At 31.2% G+C, this 20037-nt stretch overlaps 2 protein-coding genes across 3 annotated transcripts in view; one reads left to right on the top strand and one right to left on the bottom strand.

Moving 5' to 3' along the window:
• The window catches only part of LOC118189907 (mitochondrial protein C2orf69 homolog), a 44535-nt gene extending 40233 nt beyond the window's left edge, over positions 1 to 4302 (top strand). The window contains exons 2-3 of the mRNA XM_085810527.1: positions 690 to 860; positions 3175 to 4302. Of these exons, the coding sequence (XP_085666653.1) occupies positions 690 to 860; positions 3175 to 3912 (909 nt within the window). The 3' untranslated portion in view covers positions 3913 to 4302. The remainder of the gene's footprint in view (positions 1 to 689; positions 861 to 3174) is intronic.
• The window catches only part of LOC118189911 (sugar transporter SWEET1-like), a 39116-nt gene continuing 23321 nt past the window's right edge, over positions 4243 to 20037 (bottom strand). For both annotated transcript variants that reach the window (XM_035360625.2, XM_035360624.2), the window contains 2 exons: positions 17455 to 17574; positions 4243 to 4416 (listed from right to left, as the gene is read on the bottom strand). In XM_035360625.2, the coding sequence (XP_035216516.1) occupies positions 4321 to 4416; positions 17455 to 17574 (216 nt within the window). In that variant the 3' untranslated portion in view covers positions 4243 to 4320. The remainder of the gene's footprint in view (positions 4417 to 17454; positions 17575 to 20037) is intronic.

The raw sequence follows: 20037 nt of genomic DNA, 5'->3' as shown, positions 1-20037 counted from the left end.
TGGTTTTAGTTACAGAAAATATATATTCTCAGATGCTATCAATTATAAAAATACATGATGTATATCTACAAATAGCAAACACATACACAAAAAAAAAGTAGTTTTAAATCAAAATTTGCAAAATTAATGAGCTGTAAAAGTATTAATTTCAAAAATGAAATTTGTTTTCTTTTTCCATCATATAATATGGATAAAACTGCTAAATATCCTCGTGGTATATCAGAAATTCATGGGAGGTTTCTCCATGTGTAATACAAATAGTGGCCACACTTCCGTAAATACATCCATCCTTTGGCATTACATTCCTACTTATCTTAGTACAATTTTGGTGTTTTTATGATACCTGTATAAGATTAAATGGTGAATGCAATACTTATTAATATTATAATGTCATGGAGAGAACTGTGTTACGTTTTCCAGAAATGAATAATGCATTATTATTAAATATAAATGTGTACAAGTATGTATTTTAAAATTTGGTTTGTAATTATTTATTAGCATTTAATGTTAGCAGGAATTTAAAATTTTTCCTTTCTTAATACTTTCTTTTAATATCATCTGTATTGTATTCTAAATGAGTCGTACTTTTATATGTCTTAAGTTAAAAGTACAAAAATGGATCACATTTCTGATCTGCTGAGTTTTAACTATTTTTTCAAATTTTTATATCTAATTTCTTTTTTTGTTAGGATTATAAGGAAAATATGCTAGCCCACCGAGACAACAAGCATCATTCGAAATGGGATCTTGAGAGTACTGCAGTTTTATTACATAATCACTTTCCAACTCATGCAGTGATTATTGTAAGACCATCTAAAATGGCTCTAAATACTTTCAGTTGTTATGAAAATTTTGCAGAGGTAAATAATTTTGGTGCACCTACTTATGCACTAAACATTGATACTCTTAAGCATTTAGAAATGCTTTTGAAAAACATTGAATTAGCAGTCCAGCAAAGTTTTAGAACTGAATGTGATTTTAATTCTATGGCTATGAAACAGAAGTTTTTTGATGGACCTATAGACTTAATTGGTTTTAGTAAAGGGTGTATTGTTTTGAATCAGATTTTATATTCATTTTCAGCAGTAATTAATGAATCTGATCAATCTCTAATGCCATTTATAAAGAAAATAAAAAATATATATTGGCTTGAAGGTGGGCACTCTGGGCCATCAAGCACATGGGTTACAGATAAATCAGTTCTGAAAAATTTTTGTAATTTAAAAATTAATATTCATATCCATGTTACACCTTATCAAGTTCTTTGTGATAGTAAGCCTAGAGTTGCAAAAGAAGAAAAATTTTTTAGAGAAACTCTGCAAAGAATGGGGGCAAATGTTAGGCGGAAACTTCATTTTGAAAAGGAACCTCGTTCATTGGATGTGCATTTTCGAGTACTGGAAGTTTTTACAGAAAGTGTAGATTAACTTTTTACAGGTCATATTTATAGGTTTATTCATTCCAAATTATAGTTTCCTTATATTTGATTGCTTTTCCAAATGCTTAGCTGTGATATCATTTGGAAAACAAATTGGTTATGATTAAAAATTTTAATATCAGTTGTCATTTAAAAAAAAAAACATGAAAGTGCACAATATTTACTTTTTGATGTCTTGTACAGTAAGATAATTTTGTTGTGTCATACAAAATTGTATATTATAATATGAAGTGAGTGTTTTTGAATCATGTAAAAGTTCCAATTTCTATGTACTTTGCATTTAATAAAAAAAGGAAATGAATACTTGAAAGATGTCATGTACTTATATATAAACATTTTTTTTATTTTTAATAAAATAAAATTCTTAAATACAAATATTTATCATGTGTTAGGATGATTATTGAATTGTTCCAGTTTTAGATGATTTTTCTGGGAGTATAGCAAAGAGACTAAGTTGAAATCCAGATAGCATGGTCCCAATAGCATTTGGAATCTAAAAAATAATTAAATTTTTAATTGTACATATAACTCAAGCAAAACATGCAAGTGTGTAAGAATATTTTTCTCAACATAACAAAACTGAGTTATGTAATCATGCATTTTATGTATTGAATCAAAAAATTGGAGGGGGGAAACTAACTGTAAAATACACTTATTTGTGCTACATACATATTGATTTTCCATTCCATATAGTTAAATTGGAACTCATGACTGTAAGTCTTTTGACTTTAATTCAGTCATCAGTTCCTCAACACAGATCATCTCTCATCTGTTAAAATGACTAGTATTTTTTTAAAAAATAATTATTGGTATTGAACATTGTGATAATTATCTTCTGTAAGGTGACCACTTCTCCAGAAGACATAAACCATTTGGAACTGCATAGAAAAGTTTCAAGCCTTGCCATTGGCCGAGCAGTAACATCACTGAATGATGATATTTAGACCTGAGTTTGAATCCTGGTAAACAGCTTGGCTGTTGGAGCATTTTCAAGGTTTTCCACATACATAACAGATGTGAACCAGTTTTTGTAGAAAGACATCCATGAATCCAGACATCCAGAAAATATATATTCTCAGATGCTATCAATTATAAAAATACATGATGTATATCTACAAATAGCAAACACATACACAAAAAAAAAGTAGTTTTAAATCAAAATTTGCAAAATTAATGAGCTGTAAAAGTATTAATTTCAAAAATGAAATTTGTTTTCTTTTTCCATCATATAATATGGATAAAACTGCTAAATATCCTCGTGGTATATCAGAAATTCATGGGAGGTTTCTCCATGTGTAATACAAATAGTGGCCACACTTCCGTAAATACATCCATCCTTTGGCATTACATTCCTACTTATCTTAGTACAATTTTGGTGTTTTTATGATACCTGTATAAGATTAAATGGTGAATGCAATACTTATTAATATTATAATGTCATGGAGAGAACTGTGTTACGTTTTCCAGAAATGAATAATGCATTATTATTAAATATAAATGTGTACAAGTATGTATTTTAAAATTTGGTTTGTAATTATTTATTAGCATTTAATGTTAGCAGGAATTTAAAATTTTTCCTTTCTTAATACTTTCTTTTAATATCATCTGTATTGTATTCTAAATGAGTCGTACTTTTATATGTCTTAAGTTAAAAGTACAAAAATGGATCACATTTCTGATCTGCTGAGTTTTAACTATTTTTTCAAATTTTTATATCTAATTTCTTTTTTTGTTAGGATTATAAGGAAAATATGCTAGCCCACCGAGACAACAAGCATCATTCGAAATGGGATCTTGAGAGTACTGCAGTTTTATTACATAATCACTTTCCAACTCATGCAGTGATTATTGTAAGACCATCTAAAATGGCTCTAAATACTTTCAGTTGTTATGAAAATTTTGCAGAGGTAAATAATTTTGGTGCACCTACTTATGCACTAAACATTGATACTCTTAAGCATTTAGAAATGCTTTTGAAAAACATTGAATTAGCAGTCCAGCAAAGTTTTAGAACTGAATGTGATTTTAATTCTATGGCTATGAAACAGAAGTTTTTTGATGGACCTATAGACTTAATTGGTTTTAGTAAAGGGTGTATTGTTTTGAATCAGATTTTATATTCATTTTCAGCAGTAATTAATGAATCTGATCAATCTCTAATGCCATTTATAAAGAAAATAAAAAATATATATTGGCTTGAAGGTGGGCACTCTGGGCCATCAAGCACATGGGTTACAGATAAATCAGTTCTGAAAAATTTTTGTAATTTAAAAATTAATATTCATATCCATGTTACACCTTATCAAGTTCTTTGTGATAGTAAGCCTAGAGTTGCAAAAGAAGAAAAATTTTTTAGAGAAACTCTGCAAAGAATGGGGGCAAATGTTAGGCGGAAACTTCATTTTGAAAAGGAACCTCGTTCATTGGATGTGCATTTTCGAGTACTGGAAGTTTTTACAGAAAGTGTAGATTAACTTTTTACAGGTCATATTTATAGGTTTATTCATTCCAAATTATAGTTTCCTTATATTTGATTGCTTTTCCAAATGCTTAGCTGTGATATCATTTGGAAAACAAATTGGTTATGATTAAAAATTTTAATATCAGTTGTCATTTAAAAAAAAAAACATGAAAGTGCACAATATTTACTTTTTGATGTCTTGTACAGTAAGATAATTTTGTTGTGTCATACAAAATTGTATATTATAATATGAAGTGAGTGTTTTTGAATCATGTAAAAGTTCCAATTTCTATGTACTTTGCATTTAATAAAAAAAGGAAATGAATACTTGAAAGATGTCATGTACTTATATATAAACATTTTTTTTATTTTTAATAAAATAAAATTCTTAAATACAAATATTTATCATGTGTTAGGATGATTATTGAATTGTTCCAGTTTTAGATGATTTTTCTGGGAGTATAGCAAAGAGACTAAGTTGAAATCCAGATAGCATGGTCCCAATAGCATTTGGAATCTAAAAAATAATTAAATTTTTAATTGTACATATAACTCAAGCAAAACATGCAAGTGTGTAAGAATATTTTTCTCAACATAACAAAACTGAGTTATGTAATCATGCATTTTATGTATTGAATCAAAAAATTGGAGGGGGGAAACTAACTGTAAAATACACTTATTTGTGCTACATACATATTGATTTTCCATTCCATATAGTTAAATTGGAACTCATGACTGTAAGTCTTTTGACTTTAATTCAGTCATCAGTTCCTCAACACAGATCATCTCTCATCTGTTAAAATGACTAGTATTTTTTTAAAAAATAATTATTGGTATTGAACATTGTGATAATTATCTTCTGTAAGGTGACCACTTCTCCAGAAGACATAAACCATTTGGAACTGCATAGAAAAGTTTCAAGCCTTGCCATTGGCCGAGCAGTAACATCACTGAATGATGATATTTAGACCTGAGTTTGAATCCTGGTAAACAGCTTGGCTGTTGGAGCATTTTCAAGGTTTTCCACATACATAACAGATGTGAACCAGTTTTTGTAGAAAGACATCCATGAAGCCATCCCTTTCTTTATGCACATTGTTTGCAATAATCAACCAAACCAGACCTTGAAAAACTTCAGTCTGTTGATAGATCCTCAGTTATGGATAGCCCAAATACGATGTCTTGTGTTTGGTCATTCTTTGTCTCAATAAAAATAAAGCGAGTAAAAATTTTTTAAAAAAAAATATATTATTTGAATTTTTAAACAAATCTCCATATTTTAATAATTATTTTTTTTGTCGCTTATGCATATATTGTGACTCGTTTTTGTACACACTCTTCGTAAAACTGTTGCCTGTGATGTAAGCCAGCTAGTTATTCAAGTTAAATATATATATATTTACAAGCCTGAGTATATAAATGCTTGCCTACCAAAGTCCCTTCAGATGAGAAAGGAAGTAATAGTGGCTAGGTGCAAGGTCAGCATTGTATGACGTATCAAATATTTCTTAGCTAAAAGAATTGATCAGGGCTTAAAATGAGCTGCAATATATGGCCTAGCATTGTCATGAAGCAGCAAAACACAGCTGATGGCAATCCACGCTATTTGTTCTGCATCGTTGGATTTTAAATTTTCTCTAGATCTCACCGTAGGAAGCTGAGTTAATTGTACCTTATTATAAACATTAACAAAGCACCCTGCCTGTCCCAAAGCGCAATGCCATGATCCTTTTAGCCGATCAAATACCACTGTTGTCAGTAACGAATCATCGCTACCTAAAAACTAAAGAATTAATACTAATTATATAACAAAGTTATTGAGTCACATACGGCTTAACTTTCAGAAATTAATATACCGGAGTACTGTTGTATCACAGTGCTGTTCAGCCATGTAAAAACTTAACATGGCTGAACTATTTATACTCATGATTGCATTAATAAATGCTTTAGCTTCTTGTGGCGCCATTTGGTAGATAGAAAGTTTATATATATTTAGCAATTATTACAACACACTATCCTTATCTTTGGAGATACTTTGTGTTGAATTTCATAGTTGTTACAGGGAAAATGTTGGCAAAAATTACATGTGACATTTTTTTTTTTTTTTTTCCGGGGGGTAGAGTCACCGTCCTTTTTTTTTTTTTAATCACGTTCGACAAAAGCATGATTTGTATTGTGTTCTCCTTTCCATTAATTTGAAGAAGGAAAAGTTTTTCTGTTCTACAATTCGTCAGTGCGTGGTAGTGTGTCCAATTCAGAGATGTGCTGTAAAACCTAGGTAGTTTAACTATCATGGAGTATAGGACTCTGACTTTTTGTGAAAGGAGAAAATTATAAAGTAATGATCCTTGAAAATGGATTTATTCTTCAACCATATGGCGGAAATGGTCAACTGACCCTATGTAGCTAGTAGTTTCTTATTGTAAGTACAGTCAAATACTGAAAATCCGCATTGCCTCTCAAAATATAAACATTCTGTTTATAGGTTCCGGAAACCGCAGCATTGAGTACGAAATATCGAAGAAAAAATACTTACTGAATAATAATGAGTCATAACGGAAATACCAAATTATTGACATCATGATAAAAGTTTTTTCTTCTGTAATCTGCATCGAGGTAAGAAAGCAGACGATTCACTCAACTCTTCTTTCAAGTTCACCATTCAGGTTGTTGTATTTTCAGAGCTTTGTTTTTTCACAAGATTATTTAGTGCTGCCTTTTTTTTAATCCAGATATTTTGTGGATAAATTAAGAACATTTTTAATTTCAGTCCCTTTTAATACAATCACAGATAAGGAACGCACTCATGATTTTACTGCTTGCAATGTTGATAAACGTAAACACGTTGCATTGACGGTAATACACAAAGTGCAAAATATGGAGACAGGTGCTGCTCCTTGGTTTACAGCAGAATCGTATGAAATTGCGATACGATTGTGTATGATATATGGAAAAAATAAAGAAAAGCTGTTGAAATTTTACAGTGATTCTAACATCGGAATCCAAAACCAGAAATCTTTGCATGAGGCGAAATCTTCAAACCTCGATGCTGTGTATATATAATACAATGAATAATATAATCAATTTATATATGTAATAATAATTTAATGCATATAATAAGTTATTGCAATAATGTATATAATTTAATTAAATATATCTAATACGCCTTATTTATTTTGCACTTTTAGTCTGAATATTATGATTTATCTTTTCTATCCTAAAATCCGCACAACCTTTGATCCCAAGCTTTGCGGATTTCTGGACTTCTACTGTACCTCATCCTTTTAAAAATTATTAGTTTTCCTACAATATTATTTATAGACATGTACTATATCTAACGGCTAAGACCAATATAATATATCCACGTTAAATTATCACTGACAAAATCCCCATTCTAATATTCATACATACAAATAAAACTTCTATGTTAAACAATCTTCTGTTTGCTTTATTTGAATTTCTCAAAATTGCAATGGCAAATGTAGTCCCAAGCTTTGCGGATTTCTGGACTTCTGCTGTGTTATGTAATTCTACTCCGAAGGAGATAATTTGAACAAAAAATTGCAATTGGTCGGATAACATTGTAAGCGTATCATTAGGGAACAGCGTCGAGAGCGGTGCAGATTAATTAATAGAAATGGAAAGATTAGGCTTAGTAGGAGAATTGGCAAGATTAGTTTTACATTATCAAATGAAGCTAAGGCAATGTCATTCCATTCAATGAAACATTTGTTATTTTTAGCACTTTTCAGTATGTCATTGGGAAGAAATCAGGCGATCAGTATTAGGAAAGAAATGCCAACAGAAATTTATCATACCAAAGAAAGATGTAAGTCACTGATTGTTTTAAATTGAGGCATGTTTAAGATTGCTGGAACCTTTACAAGTAGTAGTTTTACGTCTGATACTGTTATTAAACACACAAGTAATGGAGTTTCAGCCAAAAACCATTTTATGGAATTTAACATGAGAGCATATCCTAATCAGATATGTGCACTTCTAGAGACTAGATGGGAGCAGCTGCTAAGTCCATAATACAAATTCAATAAATGACTTCAAATACATCACTGTCACGACTAGTCATAGCACAATTAAACTTAAATGCTGATTTAAGAGTAAGTACGGCGATCAGTCAGAATTTTACTAACACCTTAAACAAGAAGACAGTCAGGTGCAGCACGTAAAATAGGCGAGCGGCCGGACTCTCACGATACCATGCCTAAATATTTTAAATTCATTGTAAGTATTTGTCATATGTAGGTTCTGTCTATAGAATTTATCATATATGAGTACTTAGTGAGTATAAAATAAAAATTTTTTTAAGCATTGAGCCTTTTTTTTTTTTTTTTTTTTTTTTTTTTTAAATTTCGGACGGCAATCTTAGAAAATACATGAGCAGGCAGAACTGGCCCTGAAGGCAGTCTCGCTTTAGAGATTGCGATCAGTCAAACTCCAGGCCCTCTTGATGAAGCCACGGATGCTCTTATAAAAAGCATAACTGGAAGCTGTCAAAATGAAAAAAAGTTCCGATTAAAAATCACCACGCCTGATGGACAGCATCCACAACAAAAAGCTTTATGCTGCAAGCGTCGATATCAAAGCACTCATGACCAAGAACTATGACAATATTTTTGCATACTTCTCAAAGGGAAATGCACCAAATACAAGTTGGCAATACTAAATATGAAAAAAAAAACATGCATTTTATGCACTAATGCAATGAAATATGGTATAGCTTTCAAAATGGCAAGCAATGCAGAGGCACCGCCCTTAATCTACATTAATGTATAGTACTCTGTGATTTAATCAGCTTACAATTATGATTTATGCAAAGTAATAAATAAGAACTTTTATAATGTAAATGATACATTTGTTAAATATAAAACATATTTATTATAAACTTAATAAAGAAAACTATTTGAACATACAATTTTTGTAGAAAATATGTATGGTAAAGTTTTTTTCTGTTTTTTTAAAAAAACCTTTTGATACACTAAACTACTTGAATGCATGATTTTTATAAAAAATATGAATGCTAAAGTTTTTTACTGTTTCCTTTTAATATTCCTCAGTCCGTACTGCTTTTCTTCTCTAATTTTTTCTCTCCCTTAATAAGTGTAATGATAACATTGGTGGCCAAAATTCATCATAAAGAAAAAAATTTGCGTCTCCTAACCTTCATTTCAGCAAAATTATTTATCAATACTTGGACGTCCATTTTCTCATCTTCAGCGCTCAATAGTGAAAGGTTTGACAACCGATCTTGTGTCATACTATTACTTAAATATGTTTTTATTAGTTTCAGTATTGAAAATGACCTCTCATTTGTGGCTGTGGTTACAGGTAATGATAAACAGAATATAAGTGAATTGCACACTCTTGAATAACTGCTTCTCATGTCATAATATTTTACCATTGTTAATTTAGCTAAATCCTTAACGGATTTCAAATTTTGGATTTCTGTTCTGAAAGTATTTATAAATAATAAAAGTTGTACTTCCAGTGCAAGTCTTCTTTATATGTTTTAATAATTTCCGTATTTGTTAACAATGGCAGTGTTTTAGGTTCTTTATTTCTTTTATTTTCCAAACTGAGTTTCTATGCCCCATTTATTTGCAATAAACTCAACTTCTTTCATAATGTCTTCAAACTTGTTTCTCATATATTGCATATTAATAGAAATGCTTTTTAGATGTTGATGTGCTCCATTCAAGTTGATTGATTTTCGATTGTTGAGCCGATTGATTGGTTGATCAATCCTGCACTATAGCGCAGGATGTGTTTAAAAAATTTTGTTTTCAATTTTGGCCTGTTATGATGTTTCTTAATGTATGGAAACATAGATTATATTTAGACTTCATATTTATCATAAAAATATTTAATTAAATTTATATTAGTAGACATTCGCATTGTTAATGGTGATAATTTTGAATTTTTCAGATAAATGGATTAAAAGTTTAGCTGAATTGAATTTTTAGCAAGTTTTAAGTTATAAGAATTTAGTTTATGATTAATTTAGATATTACAAATCAATAACTTACCTTTATAATGAAGAATTATATTTGAGATCACTTTGAAATTTAATTTTAAAGAAAAACTTCTCTTTGTTCTCGCTATAGACTAGAGAAATGGCATTAGAATAAGAGCAAGTTTAAGTTGAGTTTACTGTTCTGAGTCGTCAGCCAATTACAAGTATACTTGAGCGGTATACTTCAACGCAGCTGTTTAATGAAGAAAGGAACCCCACCTCCATTATAAATTTCCAATGTCTTCCCAAGTTGAGTCACTGTTTACAGTGACTCAACTTTCATCCAAGATTTTACTGTAAAGATGTCCACTTAGCTTTTAAAACGCTGAAACATCTGCTTTTTTTTCAGTCAAATTGTACTATTAATTATTGTCATATTCAAATGTTACATAATACATGACCTGCAATATCTTTCTACATTTCCTCTGTACTATAAATGTATTTCATTTAATGTATAATTATTAAATATTTAACAGCAAAAATTATGGACATTCGAATAATTTTAGGAAATTCTTCCACAAGTTTAGAATGAAATAATAAACTGGTAGAGACAAATTTTATTGACCTGTATCCAAAAAGCTTTGAAGATGACTGTGTAATACGAAATGGAAATTTTAAAATTAAACACAAAATACAATGTCTGAGGATTTATCTACCCACTGTAGCAGAATATTACGATTCCCTTCCTAGTTCCCAGAAATGTTTAATAATTTGTAGTTAAGCTTATTGACACTAACGTATAGTTGAAGATGAGTACTTACACTCTGTCGCATGTATTCTAAAAGTAGTACACATGAATACTTGTTTAGGAAACATATAAAGTTTCTTCATAATTAGTAAAAATAAAGTTGTATGAAACAAGTTTTGCGTACTTCGCAGAAAAATGCGCAAAACTTCATTTAATGAAAATAGGTTTGTTGTACCCCAGGTGTATCAAAAAGCAAAAATCAGTTAGGAAAAGCGGATATATTTTAGAAGCATTAATATTTATGATTGATATCTGTTTTATTTGAGTCTTGGAAAGCTATTTATGTCTCAGAAATTAATGACCTCAGATTTCCAGTCTTTACATTGCTTATAAATAAAGCAGTGTCATTTTTTATCTTAATGATTAATTTATTAATGACAAAAATATAAAAAATAAGTATAATGTATAGGAACATATATTAACGGAAGCTATTTATGTCTTAGAAAAGTTATGCAGTGGTGCCGAAATGAAAGATAATAATGTACAAAGGAATTTCATGAGTGAAAATTGCATCATTTACTATTAAAACGTATTAATTAAATTTTTTAATTTGTGGAAATTATTGAAATATTGCAATAACGTTGAAGAATTATTTTCTGAAATATTCCATTCGTTCGTGTAGTGAAAATAGCAATGTAATTCGCGTTCTTTCAAATGTTGAAAGACAATTTAAAACTATTAGGGCAATGCTACCATTGATATGTTTAATATTTTCGGTAATTAATTTATTGAAATTTACAAAGTAGTATCTACTTTTAGTTGTGTGATGCCATTTTCTTATCATTATTATATTATTATTGATGATTTCACGTACTGAATGCAGTGGAAAGTAAATTAAAAGCAAAATTAAAGTAAATTGTAAAATTTCATTTCTAATAACAATTAGAAAGTACTCCACGAAGGTGTTCTTCCCCTTAGGATAATAGTCCTCGAGTGTTTTATTATTATATAATAATTCAATTCAATTCCGTTTAAATAACGTACAAATTATTGCGCATTACTGAATTATATGCTAAAGTGTTTCACGTTGTTTATGTATTGTAATTGTATTTTTTCAAACAAAGGAAAATTAATATATTACTTTCAAAACAAATTTAATGTCTTCAGAATTATCTTTTACAGATAAGTGGGAATTTTTGATAGATGGGTAATTTACAAGTTAAGAAATACCACAGCTTTTCTCTTTTCTAAAGCAAATCAAGTAAATCTTCAAGCATTAAAATATGCTTAGTATGTAAGATATAGTTTACAAGTTCTATGCCTTCAGATTTAATTCTCGATTAGGGATTTTAAAGAATTTTTAACCTCCATTTTATCTACAGTGTGAGAATATTTTGAAAATTTTGATATGAAAAATTGGATAAATATTGATTTACTCATTATTTCAAATAAAAATATTCATCCATACCATTTCTTCTCCCCATAAGTGAAGAAGAAGTAATGAATTCTACTAAATTTAATGAAATAAAGCAATTTACGCCGGAAATTAACTGAAATATTTGGCCACTTAATGTTTGAGCATCTTGAATGAAATTTTGTGTTCTTAACCTGTCCCATAACACTCCCCCCCTTTTTTTTTCTGACGTCGAATTCATTCAAAAATCCCTAAGCCAAATGAAAATGTCTCCTTTCCAAATGTTGGTGTCATAAATTCTTTGCGTTTCCTGGACGAGGACGGCATTTCGACGTTTGGTTGGGGGTAAAGTCCTTAGACAACTGCTCAACTTACGTCAATGATTTTATGTCCTTAAGAAAGAAAAGCATAAATTCTGGAGTTAGCAACTGATACTTACGAATGATTCCCCCTCCAGATTATTAGTCTAAAAAAAGAGGGGAAAATCGATCCGCCTTTTGCCTTTGCCAATTTGCAGTGTCAATCGTACTTCTAAATCCAAAATTTTTCAGTCTCTTACCCTGCCTCCTGGTGTGACTGCACAGGTTGCAAGTACCATCATTTTTTACATTGTGAACTATACATTCAAACATGCAGATTCTTCCTTATTTAATTTCTTTTAAAAAAATACAGGGTGAAATTATTTGGTGGCAACAATTTAAAAAGTGATACGCCGTTTATAGCAAACCAACGCAATACATGTTATATTAAATTGTAAGAATCATTCACATTAATAAATTTAATTTCAAGTTGAATATTAGGACTGATTTTTGGACTTGGGTTTAATGGAAATGCTAGTAAGAGGTTCAATATATGAACAGAATAAAACTGCAGAATGACATATTATAAAAATTGCGAACTGCTTGCAAAATTCATTCCAAATTAAGTACCAGAATCCTGCCTAGTTACTTCTTTGATTTATACTTAGAAAAAATTAATATGCAAAATAACTATATTATACTAAATAATTACAATTAATTTCCACTTCCACCCCCTCTTGAGTTGGGAATGCAAAGGGAGAAACCTTTTCTTTAGGGGGGTCATCTTTAACAATCTCAGATTAGAGACTAATGAATATAAAGAAACTTTTTCCGTTTTCTGCAGACTCCTATTCCTAAACTGGGGATAGGATTCACAAAGTTGCTGTTTCATAGTTAAATGATGAAATATTAACTTTTGCAAACACTGAATTTAGCTGTTTCATGTGCTTCCAAGGGCCCGCTATCTACGTCATAAAGGGAACTGCGTCACTGCACCATATAGGTAGGGGACTATAATTTAAAAGAAAATGAATTATATTACATATACTATATATAAACTTAAAAGATTCTAAAGTTAAAAGTAAACTGAAGTCAAAGCAAGGCTATTCCTCAACTGTATTAATATTAACAATCGTGTAAAAAAGTTTTAACACAAAATCCAAACACATCAAAATTAAAATAAGAATTCACAGTAGTACAAACTCCATAAAAATAAAAATGAAAAGCAAAGGGGGGAATACAAGATAAAAAATACAAAATAATTATTCTTCTTTTACTGAAACTCCAATTTCGCACTCATGAAGGAAATGAATAAAAGCTTCTATATAGTATATATATGTAATAGAATCTGTCTTTTAAGTTGAAACATGTAAATGTAGTTCAGCAGGGCATTTAAGGGCCCCCTAAGCCTTCGGACCCCTATGCGACGGCATTCCGTGCATACCCTTATTTACGCCTTTGAATCTGCTCCGGATGACAAGAAAAACCTGAGGCATCTCCTCAGCACTGCTATATGTGATTATGACACAATGACAGAGCCAACTATATGCCATGCAGTGTAATCTTGTACAAAATTTAATGCACATAACTTTAAAAACATTATCAGCCTGCAAAGGTAGACAGCCCGATCTCCAGAGCGTACAGAACTTTGCCCACAAATGCAATAATTATTCTTACAGGCCTCAAATCATATCTGGTAGCGCAAGAACAGGTCTGACCACACACGATGCCACGTATTTGAGCACACACTATGAGAAGATGGTTCCATCCGCAAAAACGGATTCTGCGAAGCCGGAGGCTTTTATCAGTGATGCAGTAAAAGAAATATCAGAACTTGAAATATAAATCAATGGTTCCAAGACTGAGGGCTTTATAACTAGTCTGTTTTGTACAAGAGGAAGTCTTGATAGATAATCAGAACGGTTATATTCGTATAAATAGCATATCTAGTATCCGAGCTATTAATGATGGTGCCTTAAACAATTCCCTGATATATGCTATGAGAGAAGTTCTCCACAGCAGCGATGTTTCATCACCCAGCATGGGATCACGTAGAGAATGAGAGAAATGAAAGCGTGAACATGTTGGTAAAGGAAGCAACAGCATACACGTTCGCCATTATTAGGTATATCTCCAACCCAGAGTTAACACTGAAATGGAAAGGGAAAATAAATGCGGATAACTCCTGGCAAAAGCAATAAGACAAAGGAACAACTAGGTGCATCCCCCATGACTACTTTTCCCTAACTTCGTTAGTTGCCCAAATTTCTGCTGTACAACTTCTTAAGTTTATGATTAGCTATTTATTTTTAGCAACACAGGGTCCGAATGTAATTTGCTTCAAGGGCATTGTACGGCCATGTTACTCAACAACAAATGTTTAAATAATGTTGCTTTACCAGGGCTCCTGACCTTTGGCATTATAGTAGGCCTGTTGTCCTTACGAGAATGCAAAGTACATCACTAGCAGCAACTAGAAACTTGCCATAGAAATGCAGAAATTCCAGACATGAAAATATGTGATGGATATATTTCTGGAACGTTTGGCCGGTGTTAGTCCGAAAGGTATGTGTATACACTCATATAATCCAATGGGGTTCGTCTTAGGAATTTTTTAATATCATCTGGGAATACAGATATTTCATGATAGTCCAGAGCTAGTTCTAATTCGGCAAAACCGGTTTTCCTTTCCAACTGTTGTGGACAATCATGTATATGAGGTATAGGCACCTATTAGAAACTGAGCATGCGTTGAGCCTACGATAGCCGCCACAATGCCCCACTCTCCATCGGCTTTTCAGACCATATGTAAGGGGTTAAACCAAGGGCACTTTCATTGACAGATAATAATCGCTACCTGGGTTATGTGATCTGGCACTGTCTTGTAATCCCAACAAACGTGAAACGAGTTATTACTATGTCTAAGAACAATGACACTTTTGAGAAGATAAAAGTTAACTTTTTACTTAAACAGAACTTGGAACATAAAATGCACGCTCTTGTGCTACAGTAACCATAACTCGTGGTGATGCAACAGCCTATAAAATTAGCAAAGTAACAAGTGTTTGGCTTAGAGTTTGGTCAAAAATTTATATCAAGGACCAAACTCATAGTTGTTGCTTTGCTAATTTTATGTTTTACTCTGGCGTGTTTCTCGTCTGTCTAGAACAGTCCAATTTATACAAAATGTTGAGCAGTAGTCAAAGAATACACGATTAAATACTATATATAGAAGTTCGTTGAATTACTCTACCTATGCGTCAGAATTAAAATGTTGGTAGGGAGGGATCGCAAACCTTACAACTGTTACAGCTGACTACGAAGTTGCTTATGTGTCCCAGAAGGAGCCTTAATAAGCTAGATAAGAAAATTAAGGTTATGAGGGCACGACTTTGAGCTAGCAGGTGTAACTCCAAGAACGGTAAAAAAAGTAAGGTAAAAGTAGAAAGGTCTATGTCTCTTGTACTGCATGTGTGTCAATCAGATGGAAAGCTACAAAAGTCATGCCACGCAAGAAAACAAGTAAACATCAGCACTCAGAGCTAGGTTACGAAGCTGTGGTCTCTAAGTGCAAATGGTCTGACGAAACGATTTGGTTGCTAAGAACTACTGAAAAACTTGCAGCATCACAACTAAGTTAAGCTTTGAAGAAACGTTTGTTAAGTTTAGTAGGGCCGATTTCAAGTCGTCATGGATCAGTTTGTTTCCAATCAAGCGATTATATAAGTCAAAAGTATATTAGAATTGACACCAAATAAAATAGGAAAAATACTGAAAAAATTAAACTAAGTTTTTATTCCAATTTTTGAAAAAAAAATATTAATTAACCTTTACAAATTAACTTTTACAAAGAAAAGTATAATAGGCAAATGTGTAATAACAATTTTATGCAATAATACATACCTTATAAACTTATTCAAACAGTTTTAAAACTTTGAATACATCAAATTAACAACAAACACAAAATCAAAAATTCGTAAAAATGATGTCTACACTCTACGCATCAACTCACAATAATGACCGTTACACCGTTAATGGTGCCATCGCACTGAAATTTTCAAAACTATATACATAAACAGTATGTATCAAATTTGTTGCACTATGCAGTAAGCTAAAATTTGTGTTTAGATTTTATTTACCTGACTAAATATGAGGCATGCTGTCAAATGGCAACTACATGCATTTAAAGGTTAAAGCATATGCCAGTCTTTTTCTGTTCGTGTTTCTCACTCAGCAGTTTAGGAGCCCATTGTCAATAAAATTTCTTGAACATCTCAATTACAATTTGAAACAAAAGCAACCTTGAAATTTTTAAGAAATCCTATGACAACTTGAAAATTGTGAATCTCGTATTTTTGCGGCTTTGGGTCTCAACAGTTCGCATCAGATCATCAGTGATTACACATGGACAACCACAGCGTGATTCGTTAGCTTTCATGTGTCTTGCTGTTAAGAGCTGGATAATTGAATGTATTTCACATTCGCGGGGGTGATTGATTTTCTCAAGTATTTTTCCTTCACATTACGAAACGCGCAAGTTGACAGCGTGAGTATAAGTGACTTCGAATTCCTTGCAAAGAATGCTGAGAGCTTGCACGCTCACTAACTCTCACACTTGCTCGAAATTTCAAACGATATTCACAGATGAGCGCTACTTTAAAATAAAAAATAACCTATGTATATAAATACAGTACTCTTGCCACAACCAATGCGGTAGAACGTTTAGAGTTTAGACAGAAACCAAGCAGAATGTGGCGTTTGACTGAGCGGCAAAACGTTTTAGCACTGGACAAAGTCAACGATAAATGTAAATCAAAGACCGCCCTGCGACGTTCATTCCCCTCCCCCAAATTACTGCATTCATTTTCTAAAACGTAATCTTTGTTGCTCAACAATAATAACATGAATTTTTTAAACATTTTGTCTTTTTTTATTAATCACATTTGTAGCAAATCTTAATTATTATTACTTCGTTCATTAATCCGAAATCTGTTCTCGCAGTTGGCTGTTTAGTACCTCATCTAACAACTAGTTGTCGGCTATTTACTTAGTAGTCAAATTTTATTAATTTCACAATTTTCATTTTATTCTGTATATTTTCATTTCTGATATTATAAATAACTTACCTGGAGAAATGTGTCATGTTTTAGAAAGCCATAAAAGAACCATAAAGTTGTTACTATAAATGAAGCTAAAATTATTGGAAATGGAAGGCTTTCTGTGCTTTTTGTCTTCAGCACCTGCCCCTGAAAGAGAATTTCTGTAAGCTTTTCGCAATTATAAAATTTAAAAAGTATAATTTCAAAATCATGATTAAAATATTTAAAGTTACATAATCACTGTACCTATTATAACACTGAAATCATTCTGAGAAGGGAAAGTGGTTCTGATGTAAAAATAGTGACAGATATTAAAACACAATAACATGCCGAATAAATACTAATTCAGAAGCCAAACAATAAAAATCAGCGTTATATTTTTGAAATTTTCACAGGACTAGTTTCGATGGTTTTACCGAACCAGCATCCTCAGCTGCAAAACCGCTGCGTTTTGCGGTTTTGCAGCTGAGGATGGTGGTTCGGTAAAACCATCGAAACTAGTCCTGTGAAAATTTTGAAAATATAACGCTGATTTTTGTTGTTTGACTTCTGAATTAGTGACAGATATGTTTAATGTGTGCGCAACACTTTGATATATAGCTATATATATATTTAGCCATTCGTTCCTGCGAAGTTTGAGCCGCACTTCCGTCTGCAACTCTTTTAATAAGACATTCGTCAGTCTCTCTGCACAATCTCCGTTAAATAGCCATTGCTTAGGAAGTATCGATTCGCTTCGTTTCTGAGCTTCATAAAAAGGGGTTCTTTGATTTCGACCATTTTATTAGCCCTTCCGATTTTACCCGGAGCATTATTAACTTCCTGTAGATAACTGCTTCAGTCTATTAATGTTTTGTCATCTATATCCAGCTATTCAACACATATCAATTTTCTCGACCAGCTGTAAACCAGAGTTTAAATCAAAGGAAGTGGTCCTACTTGGAGTAAAGGCAGAAGGATACTTAAAGAAAATAACATTGAATTTAATAGTAATCAATCAGGAGGAAACGTTAAAATATACATAAAAAATGCTGAATGCTACAGAACGTGTGTTACACTGCTAAAAGCAGCTAATATTGAACACCACAGTTATATTCTCCCTCAAGACAGGGACTTGAAAATAGTTATCAGAGGATTATTAAGAGATGATAGCCCAGAGGAGATTAAACAGGAATTAGAATTCAGAAGGTACACTATTGATTCAGTTAAGCAAATGAATAGGCGAAGTTACGAAATTGCCCTTATTTCTCGTCACATTACCCCAAAATGGAAAATCTTCTGAAATCTTTAATCAGAAGTATTTACTCGACTTGAAAATTCAAACTGAACAATATAGAGGAAGGTCGGACCCTTGCAATGCTATAGATATCAAGGGTTTCATCGCACTCAAAATGGGTGTAACTATACGTTCAGATGTGTTCCTCTCGTAGAACAATGTTCATTTTGGTGCTACTTTGGTAGACGGTTGCACGGATTTTGGCGATTTTTTGGCAAGTAATACGACTTATGGTAAAACCATTGCTTTATAAGTTATTTATAGTAACCGATGCTTTGTTGTCATTTGATTTAAAAGATAATGCGTTTTATTATGCATAAATTCCGTGTTTTAAATATTATTTATGGCTTCTAAATATTAAAAATCAATTAAATTTTGCATTTTTATTTGAAATAAAAATTTTGTTATTTATAATATTTTATATAATTTTATGTTGTGGATGATGTAATCAATGACGTCACCATACTTAAAAAGTAATTGGTTGTATTAATATCTATAAATTTAATCTAATGTTTTAAATATTATTTATGGCTGTTAAATATTAAAATACAATTTAATTTTTCATTTGTTTTAAAAATGTTTTTATTATGAATGATTATTTAAATAATTTTAAATCTATGCGTGATGTAATCAGCTTCCTGATTGGTTACTGAATATTTGTGCATTACCGCGCCATTTTAAAATTTTATTATTCATCTCTTCGAATTCCTCAGATTTCAAATGGAATGGATATGTCTGTTTCGAAGATGAATGTTGTTATTGGTAATTACCAAGAATTATTGGTATTGGAATAAAAAAAATTGCCCTTTGAGAACTTCTTATGTTGGCCAGCCTGTCTTTCCTAATCAAAGGTTTGTTTATAAATTGTTAATAGCGTCAGGGGAAATTTATTTTAATTTTTTGGAGAAAACCTCGCTAATTGCTTCTTCAATGAAGTGCAAGAGATGTAGATCACAGATGAAGATCCTTAGAAGACTTTTTTTTTTTTTTTTTTTTTTTTTTTTTTTTTGGTACTTATCAACATACGGCAGGTAAAATACTTTAGAAAGTACATAATTTTCTTTTACTTTATAATTGTATACTTCAAATTTTCTTAAAAAATTAATACAATGTTTTCAAAAATTGAGATATTTATTGTCACATATGTTTTAATGTTAAATAATCAAATCCTATAAAACTTATTTTAAAGTATTTAAGTAATATTTTAATTCTTTTAAACGTTGGTATGATGTTTTTAATTCGATATTCAATTTAAGTAATGTTTTTATAGCGGTGTTTTTATTCTATTATATGAAAGTAATAATTTAACCTTACTTTAGCATTTTATACTCTTA

This window comes from Stegodyphus dumicola, chromosome 2 (assembly GCF_044657685.1).
Source record: "Stegodyphus dumicola isolate Sdum_Otavi_A_Nest chromosome 2, ASM4465768v1".
Lineage (NCBI taxonomy): Eukaryota > Metazoa > Arthropoda > Arachnida > Araneae > Eresidae > Stegodyphus > Stegodyphus dumicola.
The sequence above is the reverse complement of the archived record's forward strand: the minus strand, read 5'-3'. Positions and strand labels throughout refer to the sequence as shown.